At 40.3% G+C, this 11,582-nt stretch overlaps 2 gene segments (V, D, J or C); both read right to left on the reverse strand.

Moving 5' to 3' along the window:
* Positions 1 to 202: 202 nt before the first annotated feature.
* Positions 203 to 675, reverse strand: LOC140514014 (T cell receptor alpha variable 3-like). The segment is given in 2 exon segments: positions 203 to 504; positions 630 to 675. Coding segments are annotated over 2 exon segments (348 nt in total).
* Positions 676 to 10,708: 10,033 nt separating this feature from the next.
* Positions 10,709 to 11,179, reverse strand: LOC140514015 (T cell receptor alpha variable 8-6-like). The segment is given in 2 exon segments: positions 10,709 to 11,010; positions 11,134 to 11,179. Coding segments are annotated over 2 exon segments (348 nt in total).
* Positions 11,180 to 11,582: the final 403 nt, after the last annotated feature.

Raw genomic sequence — 11,582 nt, forward strand, 5'->3', positions numbered from 1 at the left:
GAGGGCTTTTTTATTTTGTTTTGAAGTTCCTATGTCTATAAAGTGACTCTGAAAGGGAATGCAAATTCAGCTATTTATGAATACTCCACCCCACTGCTGTCTGCACAGAATGGGGAACTGCATATGACAGTATATGAATTTGGTTTCATTAAAAGCCACAACATCTCAAGAGGTTTGTGTTCAGCTTCCTCTGGGGGATCCTTCACTGTGCATCCAAAGCACAGAAGTACCGAGCTGAGTCACTTTCTTGGGCTAAGAGTTTCTTTAGGTGGAAGGAGGTTTGGCTCTTGTTAAATTCTGCTTCAAAACCTTTGATGCCTTTAACGAGGTTGTTCCCTGATATGTATTTCAAGAGCAGCTGGAGTCCTTGGTTAGGATACTGGACATACCAGTAGAGATACACAGTTCCCCCATATGAGTAAGTGCATTTCAGCTCCAGTGGATCCCCTTCAGAGACAGTGACCTGGTCTTTGGGCTGAGTCACAGACTGAGCTCCTGTTCCTCCTGTAAAATTAATGCAGCATCAAAGAAATTCGTCCAACACTGTCCTGCTGAAGTCAAAGTTTTTCTATACGTATGACAACTAGAGCAGAAGAAGAAGAATGCAAATTAAAGGAAATGCTACTCACTGAGAATGAAGACCAGCATTAGTGCTGGGATGGACCCTCGGACCATGGCTGAGCAGTGAAGGAGCTGAGGTTTCTTCTACTAGGCTCACCTTCACACAATGTGTGTTTGGATGCTGGAGACCAGGGACAGGCAGGGATGGGGAATATTCTGTACTAGCATCTGCCCTTGATGGTCCTCCTTTCAGAGCCTGGTTTGGCAGAGGCTCTTTCAGTGACCTAAGTCGCCTTTTGGCTTTAGTCTCCCACTGTTCCTCAAGGTATCTGGAGAGTATGTAGTCTGAACACTTTAGAGAGCTGCAGGGACAAAAGATTCCTACCGATTGGTGCTGAGTAGTTAGGAGAGTAAAGTGCCTTCAGTGTAACATCACCCTCTAGAGGCCAAGCCCAGAAACATGGAGCATCTCAAATTTCCTAGACAAAAGCCTTTCCCTGCCTCCCTTCACACTCTAGCCTGAATTACCAAGCTGCTTCACCATGGCTGTCTGTCAGACTTGACTTTCTATGACTTTGCCCTAAACCAGACTCAGATCAGGACACAAAGGATAGAACACTAACTCGAGAGTCAGAGGATTTGGGCTCAGATCAGAATTATTTATTTTACTAGGTGTATGACTATAGGCAAGTAAGTCATTTCACCACCCTGTGTCTCAGTTTTCTTTCACCTGAAAGACTGTTCAGGCCTCCTGTAGCTTTCATTCTGATTCTAGGATTTCTCCCTGAGAGAGAGGCATTATATGATCGTGGAAAGAACACTAATTCTGGAGATAGACGACCTGGATTTCAATTTTGTCTCTCATACATCACACCTGCATTATCTTGAACAAGTTTCTTCAGTTTGAAAACATTGTAGTTGTTCCAGAAGACCTCTGATGATCCTCTATGCTATGATCCTATCGACCTCAAAGACTTTATCAACTCCTCTTAGAAGTCTTTGGATACCCCCAAATTTACTTGGAATAAGTTGAAGTTATTACTTCCTTCAAACAAGGGCTGGGTCATTTATAAATTAGGTGACATTTGGGATTTTTCTCATATATGCGTTGGACTACAAGGCTGCTGAGGCCTTTTCTAGTTCTCAAATTGTGGGATTCTGATGGAGTCCAGCCCTAAAAGAATCATACCTATTACACAGCTCAAATATTCAACAATTTTCTTGCTCCTCTATTCCTTCCATGTGTCATGCTCATTTTACCCTCACATATTCTCAGTCCAGAGAAGTCTGTCTCTGTGCATCTTCACATCTTTTTCCTGCTTTATTTCTTCCTTGAAGCATTATTTGCTTTCTTTCAAAGAAAACTTCAGTCTCCCTTACAATGTGGGGAATAGATATGTATCCTTCCAGCCCTATCATTTCTCCAGAGATGGAAACCAATTTGTGCTTTGTGCACATGTACGTTTCACTTTAGCTTGGGAGAAACACAAACTTTGGATGCTTTCAAGAAGTCACTGAAAAGCACTTTTACTTGTATTTGATTGAAATGTAATCCTCACCCCCACCCCTCCTCTCTCTCTCTCTCTCTCTCTCTTTCTTTCTCTCTCTCTCTCTCTTTCTTTCTCTCTCTCTCTCTCTCTCTCTCTCTCTCTCTCTCTCTCTCTCTCTCTCTCTCTCTCTCTCTCTCTCCCACTCTCCCTAGCCCCAGTCAGGCAACCCTGCAGAGGTCATGCTCAGAAAACTTCCCCAACCTCAAAGAATGCCTACTACTTGCACATGCATAGAGACCACATGTACTGGCCAAGGGCAGTCTCTGGTTTTGTGTCATTTTCTTTTACTTCATCTCTTTCCTGATCATAACTGGGCAATCCACAGCTGGACACCCTAGTCTTTGTGGCAGCCTTATGAGTTTAGAGGAGAGAATACTGGTCACAGAGAGATGAGTTAAGTGGGTATTGTGAGAGTTCTTACAAGAGGTAATGAAAGCCTAAATTATAGTTTTGGTGTGAATGGAGAGAAAAAGAAAAGATGAGTTAAAATGTTGAGGAGTTAGAATGAACAAAATTCTGCATTTGGCTAGATATGGCAGTTAGGTCCCAGTGGATAAAGCATTGGAACTGGAGTCAGAAAACCTGAGTACAAATCTATTCTTGGAAATGGACTGTCTGTGTGAGCCTTGGAAAATCATTTAATCTACACATGCCTCAGTTTCATCAACCATAAAATGAAGACTATAGGACCTGTCCTTCAATGTTGTTAGGAGCATAAAATGAGACAATTTTTGTAAAGTGATTTTGAACCTTAAAGAATTACGTAAACTATATAGATATATCATATACAATATATATGTATTTGTATGTATGTAATCATGTGTGTGAACTCTTAGGTAATGAACCTGAATGATAAAATGAATTGCTGTATGTACTACAGACATGTGGAAGGTGGAATGAAGAGAGAGTTGAGGGAGAAATACAATGAGCCTGGGTATGGGACCCATAAAGGGAGAAGCAGTGAGCTTGATTTTGATAGCTGGAAAAATTCTGGAATGTATGACTGAAGTGTGTTTTGGTGAGCACCTACAGAAGACAGCAATGATCACAAAAAAACAATTATGGCTCCATAATGTTAAGTCATGCCAGAATTAGCTTTCTTGCTTTTTTGACAAGTCTATTAAGTTTCTGAGGGATCATAAGATAGGAGAAAATAATTTGCTTAGATTTTGCAAAGCATTTGATAAAACATCTCATGCTTCTAGCAGAAAATATGGAGATACATAGGCGGGATGACAGCAGATTTAGATGACTTCAGAATTGTGTGATTTGTTGGATTCAAAGAGTCATCATTAATATTTTAATATCACCCTCAAAGGGGGTCTCCATTGGATCACACCACACATCTGTTCTCAGCCCGTGATGCTTACATAATATGTACACATGTGTTCGTACCTGGAATTTCAGTGAAATACAAGCTCAGTATGGGTCAATAGTTTTATTTAGCAGCCAAACAAGCTAATGAGATCATGGACTGCATTGAGATAAATGACTTCTAGGATGAAGGAGGTGATTTTTCTCCTGTGTTCGTCCCTATTCAAACCCCATTGTCAGTATTGTGGTAAAGATCTAGTTGCCAAAGTTTCAGCATTCTTAACCTGAGCAACATCCAGAGAAAGGCAACCAGGATAAGGCAAAGCCTTGTCCCCCTATTTTCTGAAAATCAGTTAACAGAGTTGGGGATGGTTTGCTTGGAGAAGAAGAGATATAGGAGTGGGCCATGGTAAACATCCTTAAGAATTTTTAAAGTTAACATATAGAGAAAGAATTAGACTTGATCTCTTAGGTCCCATACATGGAAAACAAGAACACTGAGATGAAATTTCAAAGAGCCACATTAGTCTTGATGTTAAGAAAATACTTCTGAACAACTAATTATCCGTAAATGTGTTCCCTACTTCATTCTAATGGAGAATTTGAAGCAGAGGCCAGATGACTCCTAAGCAAGAATCCCAGAGTGGGGTTTTCTTTTGGGGAGAGGTAGGTCATTGAATAGATAGTTATTGAGATGGCTTCCAATTCTAAAATGCTGTGGTTTATCAGAATACTCTCCCTTCAGTACTCCTATGCCAGTAGAGGCTACATTCCCATGACATTTTCCCCAAATTAGACCACAAACTTTCCTAGGGAGACATTTGTCATATTTTTCTTTTAATCTCTGTCTTCCTTAAAAACTGTCCCTGAATTACTTAAGGTCTGCTCTGCCGTAAATATTATTATTATTATAATGTTAAGGCCACATGTGGCCAACTAGGTCCTCATGTGTGGCCCTTTGACAGAATCCAAACTTCAGACAACGTCTGGTTTGAGGACACAGGTTCTCCAGGTGTGGCTAGCCCACGGTCATAAAACTAGTACTTGCTAGCAAGGAGGATTTCGAATCAGGTCTCTCCTAATGCAAAGTTCAGCATCATTTCCACCACACTACACTTGGTAATAAATGTATGACTATTTTTAAAATATATCTAGATGATGGTGTGATGAATACAAATTAGTTTTTTAAATGACTAAATTCTTTATCTCTTTTTGTCATTTTGTGTTTCAATAATCCACTGATACTAATAATATATCATTTCTTCACATGTGAAATTTTTTTTAAATGAAAAGGAGTTATTTAAGGGAAGGTCAAGAAACATTTGCATATATTTCAGTGGATGATATATATATATATATATATATACATATAACGTGTACATACATATAGATGCTGAGGTGTGTGTATATTTTTAGCTATATATCTGCTTACATGAAAAGTAACATAGAGTAATTAATAGAGAGCAAATCTTGAAGCTAGGAAGTCCTGCATTCAAGTGCTTCCTCTGATCAGACTGGCTGATCAGAATATTCCTGGACAAATTACTTCACCTCTAAAGGCTCTAGACAACTCCTTAAAACTCATAGTTGCAGAGAAGGTGTTGACCGCATTGTGGAGGAAATTTCCTCCTCTAGAAGTTACCTATACCAATGAAGGGCACCAGGTTTGCAATCAAGAAGACTTGAATTCAAATCCAGCCTCAGACGCTTACTAGCCATGTGACCCTAGGCAAGTCACATAACCCTGGTTGCCTCACTTTCCTTATTTATAAAAATCAACTGGAGAAGGAAATGGCAAACAACTCCAGTATTTTCGCAAGAAAACCCTAAATGTGATCAGGAAGAATCAGACACAACTGAAATGACCCAACAAAAACCAATGAAATGTCAGGTATACTCTCTATCCCTATTTTTATCCCCATCTACTTACATAAGAACGAATGAAAAAGCATTTATTAAGCATTTGTTATGTGCAAAGTGCAGATATACATATATATGCTAAGTTCAACTATGTACATGTGTATGTGTGTGTATAGACATATGTGTATCTGAATTTCACCTGGAAGGCTATCTTTTTTGAATTAGGATATCTTCTCCTGGGAGTATGGGTGAATCTCATTGAGAGGAGGGAGGGAAGGAGTTGGGAAAGGATATACTTTGCAGAATTTTTGTCCAGGTAACATTTTAGGTTGATGGAGGAATTGTAGAGTGGTGAGAATTGATGCATAATCTTCTAGCAGAAAATATCAGACTTCTTACTTCTCAATTACATTGTAATATCTTCCATGTAGGGGTTGGATTAGATGGTCACCAAAGTCTCTTGCAACTCTTAAATCCTGAGACAACTGCAGGAAAAAATTCACCTTCCTATGATCCCCAAGAATAGAAGCCTTTTATGTTGTCTCTGTTGTATTAGAAGAGAAAGAAAGGAAATAAAGAAAAGAAAACTTGTCCGTCCTCTCCCCACCCTGACTTCATCACAGCTTGTATGGCTACCTCTAGGAACCAGCTTCTTCTATCATCATACCACTTAAGGTCATGCTCCCATAATTCAGCAAACATTTGTCCATCCAGACAGCCTTTTCTCAATTCTATTTCTTTCCTTGCTCACAGATCCACTAAATCGCTGGAAAATAAGGATCCTTCCAGTAGTAGAAGGCATTATGCTTTAGGGCAATAAGCAGAAAATCTTTGTCTACCTTTTAGGTTTAGAGAGATGATTGCTCATTTGTTGACTGACACAGGTGATGAAGGAATGGGAGGGCTTTTTTATTTTGTTTTGAAATTACTGTGTCTATAAAGTGACTCTGAAAGGGAACACAAATTCAGTTATTTCTGAAGGTTCCACCCTCCCTGGACTGCTGTCTGCACAGAATGGGGAACTGCACATGACATATGACAGTACATGAATTTGGTTCATTGAAAGGCACAGCATCTCAAGAGGTTTGTGTTCAGCTTCCTCTGGAGGATCCTTCACTGTGCACTCACAGCGCAGAAGTACCGAGCTGAGTCACTCCCTTGGGCTGAGAATTTCTTCAGGTGGAAAGAGGTTTTGCTCTTGTTAAATTCTGCTTCAAAACCTTTGATACCTTTAACGAGGGTGCTGCCTGATATATATTTCAAGATTAAATGGAGTCCTTGGTCAGGATACTGGACATACCAGAAGAGATACACAGTTCCCCCATATGAGTAGGTGCATTTCAGCTCCAGTGGATCCCTTTCAGAGACAGTGACCTGGTCTTCAGGCTGAGTCACAGATTGAGCTCCTGTTCCTCCTGTAAAATTAAGCAGTATCAGAAAAATTGGTCCGAGATTGTCCTACTGAACTCAAAGTTTTTCTATACATATGACAAACTAGAGAAGAAGAAGAAGAACGCAAATTAATGGAAATGCTACTCACTGAGAATGAAGACCAGCATTAGTTCTGGGATGGATACACAGACCATGGCTGAGCAGTGAAGGAGATGGGGTACCTTCTTCTAGTCTCACCTTCACACAATGTGTGTATGGATGCTGGAGACCTGGGACGGGCTGGGATGGGGAATATTCTGTACTAGCATCTGCCCTTGATGGTCCTCCTTTCAGAGCCTGGTTTGGCAGAGGCTCTTTCAGTGACCTAATTACCTTGTGACTTTAGTCTCCAACTGGTCCTCAAGGTATCTGAAGAGTGTTTAGTCTGAGCACTTTGGAGAGCTGCAGGGACAGAAGACTCCTACTGAGTGGTGCTGAGCAGTTAAAAGAGTAAAGTGCCTTTAGTGTAACATCACCCTCTAGAGGCCAAGTCCAGAAATACGGAGCATCTCAAATTTCCTGGACAAAAGCCCTTCCCCTCCCATCTTCACACCTTCTGTCTAGAGTTACTAAGCAGCTCAACCATGGCTGTCTGTCAGACTTGCTTTATGATGACTTTGCCTTAGAATCAAATCAGGACCCAAAGGATAGAACGCTAACTCTATAGTCAAAACTCTATTATTTCCTACCTGTATGACTGTAGTCTAGTCATTTCACCACCCTGTGTCTCAGTTTTTTTTCATGTAAAAGACTCTTCAGGTCTCCTGTAGCTTTCAGTCTGATATTAGAATTTCTCCCTGAGGGAGAAGCATTATATGATAATGGAGAGAACAGTAATTCTGGAGTTGGGAGTCCTGGGTTCCAGTTTTGTCTCTGATATGTCCTACTTGTGTGACCTTGGACAAGATTCTTCATCTTAAAAACATGGTAGTTGTGCTAGAGGTCTTCTGATCGCCCTTTCAACTCTCTCCTATGATCCCATCAACCTCAAGGAGTCTATCCACTCAACTGACCATTCTTTGGGATAGCCCCAAATTTACATTGAATAACTTGAAATTATTCCTGCCTTCAAGCAAAAGCTGAGTCATTTATAAGTTAGGTGATATTTGGAATGTTTCTTATATATGGGTTGGACTGGATGTCTGCTGAGGCCTTTTCCCATTCTGAAATTGAGTGATTCTAAGAGAGCTCAGCTCTTAAAGCATCATACCTATTACCCAGCTCCAAATATTAAAGAATTCTCCTCTTCCTCTATTTCTTCCATGTGTCATGCTTATTTCATGCTCATATATTCCCAATCCAGAGACATATGTCTCTATATATCTTCACTTCCTTTTCCTGTTTCATTTCTTCCTTGAAGTATTATTTGCGTTCCTTCAAAGAAAACTTTATTCTCCTTTATAATCAGGGGAATAGATCTGCATTCCTCCACTCCTGTCATTTCCCCACAGATAGAGACCAATTTGTACACTGTGCTTATGGAAGTTTCACTTATCCTTGGGAGAAATGTAAACATTGGATACTTTCAGAAAGTCACTGAAAATGCTTTTGCTTATACTTGACTGGAATATGATCTCTCTCTCTCTCCGTCTCCTTCTCTCTCTCTCTCCTTGTCCCCTCCCCCAGTGAGAGGACCCTGTGGAGATCAGGCCCAGGCTCCTTCCCTTAACCTCAAAGAATGTTTACTGCTTGAACATGCATGGAGAGCACATGTACTGGCCTAGAACAGACCCTGGTTTTGTGTCATTTTAGTTTACTTCATCTCTTTCCTGAACATAAGTGGGCAATCCATAGCTGGACAGTCCTAGTCTTTGTGTCAGCCTTGTGAGTTTAGAGGGGAAAAGACATGTCATAGAGAGACCAGTTAAGTGAATATTGTAAGAGTTCTTACTACAGGTAATGAGAGCCTAAACTATGGCTGTGGTGTGAATGGAGAGAAAAAGATAGATGAGAAAAACGTCGAGGAGGCAGAATCAACAAAATCCTACATTTGACTTGGTATGGCAGTTAGGTGGCACAGGGGATAAAATGTTCAACCTAAAGTCATGAAAACCCGAGTACAAATCTATATACTCTTGGACAGTTACTGACTGTGTGAGCCTGGAAAAGTCACTTAATCTCCATGTGTCTCAGTTTCTTGAACTCTCAAATGAAGACAATAGTAATACCTTTCTCTCAGTATTGTTGTGAGCGTAAAATGAGACAATATTTGCAAAGTGATTTGCAAACTGTAAAACATTATATAAATTACACACGTATGTCTATGTGTAGTAGACATGTATGTACATGTATATATGCAATCATATATGTGAACTCTTCAGTAATGAACCTGAATGATAAGATGTATTGCAAAACTCACTACAGACACATACAAGTTAGAATGAGGTTAGAATTGAGGGAGAAATATAATGAGCTTCAGTTTGGAACTCATAATGGAAGAAGCAGTGAGCTTGATTTTGATTGCTGGGAAAATTCTAGAATGTAGCACTGAAGTGAGTTTTAGTGAGCACCTAGAAAAGTTAAGAATGATTACAGGAACTATTATGGCTCCGTAAGCATAGGTCATGCTAGAATGAGCTTTCCTTTTTTTTTTTGTTTTTGACAATTCTATTAAGGTCCTGATGGATCATAGGATATGAGAAAATTATTTACTTAGATTTTTGCAAAGCATTTCATGAAATATCTCCCATGCTTCTAGCAGAAAATGCGGAGATACATAGGCCAGATCATGGCAGATTTAGATGAATTCAGAACTGTGTCACTGACTTCATTCAAAGAGTAATTAATGGTGTGATATCCAACTGAAAGGGGCTCTCCACTGGAGCACATCACACATCTGTTCTCATACCTGTACTGCTTGTTTAATGTATATGTGTGTATTCCACTGAAATCCCAGATACACAAACACATGCTGGACAATAGCAGATTTCAATGACTTCAGAACTGTGTGATTGATTGGATTCAAGGAGTAGTCATTAATATTTTGATATAACTCTCAAAGGGGGTCTCCATTGGATCATACCACACATCTGTTCTGAGACCTGTACTGCTTACATAATACATACACATGACTGTGTGTCTGGGATTCCAGTGGAATACAAGCTCAGTATGGGTCAACAGTTTTATTTAACAGCCAAAAAAGCTAATGTGATCATAGACTGCTTTGAGATGAATGGATTCTGGGAATAAGAAGGTGATTTTCCTCGTGTATTTTTCCCTATTCAGATGACATTTTCAATTAATTAAGAATTGTTGACTGGGTGAGAATTTTTTATCTTCTAGCAGAGGCTACTGGACTTCTTACTTGTCAAGTATGTTGTAATGGAAATTCTTTCCATGTAGGGGTTGAATTAGATGGTCACCAAAGTCTCTTGCAGCTCTTTAATTCTGAGACAATTGCAACTAGCTATGATCCCCCAGAATAAAAACCTATTTTATTGTCTTTGTTGCATTGATGGGGAAAGAAAGGAAAAAAGGAAAAGAAAATTTCACCCCACCTTCATCACAATTTACATGGCTACCTTCAAGAACCAAATTCTTCTATGACTATCCCACTTAAGGTCATGCCCCCATCATTCAGAAAGTGTTTGTCCATACTAGGAAGCCAGTTCCCAAATCTATTTCCTTCCTCACTCACAGATCTACCAAATCCCAGGGAAATAAGAATCCTTCAGGAAGCAAAAGGCATTCTTCTTCAGGGGAAGAAGCAGAAAATATTTGTCTACCTTTTAGGTTTAGGGAGATGATTGTGCATTTGTTGACTGGCACAGGTGCTATAGCAATGGGAGGGCTTTTCTTAATTTTATTTTGAACTTCCTGTGTCTACAGAACGGCTTTGAATGTGAATACAAATTCAGCTATTTCTGAAGGCTCCACCCTCCTGCACTGCTGTCTGCACACAATAGGGAACTGTATATGAGATTTGACAGTATATGCCATTGAAAGCCACAGCATCTCAAGAGGTTTGTGATCAGCTTCCCCTGAAGAATCCTTCACTGTGCACTCACAGCACAGAAGTACCGAGCCGAGTCACTCCCTTGGGCTGAGAATTTCTTCAGATGGAAGGAGGTTTTGCTCTTGTTAAATTCTGCTTCAAAACCTTTGATACCTTTAACGACGGTGTTCCCTGATATGTATTTCAAGATTAACTGGAGTCCTTGGTCAGGATACTGGACATACCAGTAGAGATACACAGTTAGCTCATATGAGTAAGTGCATTTCAGCTCCAGTGGATCCCCTTCAGAGACAGTGACCTGGTCTTCAGGCTGAGTCACAGACTGAGCTCCTGTTCCTCCTGTAAAATTAAGCAGTATCAGAAAAATTGGTCCAAGACTGTCCTACTGAACTCAAAGTTTTCTATACATATGACAACTAGAGAAAAAGAAGAAGAATGCAAATTAATGGAAATGCTACTCACTGAGCATGAAGACCAGCATTAGTGCGGGGATGGACCCATCGACCATGGCTGAGCAGTGAAGGAGCTGGGGTCCCTTCTACTAGGCTCACCTTCACACAGTGTGTGTATGGAAGCTGGAGACCTGGGACAGGCTGGGATGGGGAATATTCTGTACTAGCATCTGCCCTTGATTGTCCTCCTTTCAGGATCTGGTTTGGCAGAGGCTCTTTCAGTGACCTAAGTTGCCTTCTGTCTTTAGACTTCCTCTGGTCCTCAAGTTATCTGTAGAGTGTTTAGTCTGAGCACTTTAGAGAGCTGCAGGGACATAAGACTCCAACTGACTGGTGCTGAGCAGTTACAAGAGTAAAGTGCCATTAGTGTAACGTCACCCTCTAGGGGCCAAATTTCTTGGACACACTCTTGCCTGAATTTCTAAACAGATCAGTCATGGCTGTCTGTCAGACTTGGTT

This window comes from Notamacropus eugenii, chromosome 7 (assembly GCF_028372415.1).
Source record: "Notamacropus eugenii isolate mMacEug1 chromosome 7, mMacEug1.pri_v2, whole genome shotgun sequence".
Lineage (NCBI taxonomy): Eukaryota > Metazoa > Chordata > Mammalia > Diprotodontia > Macropodidae > Notamacropus > Notamacropus eugenii.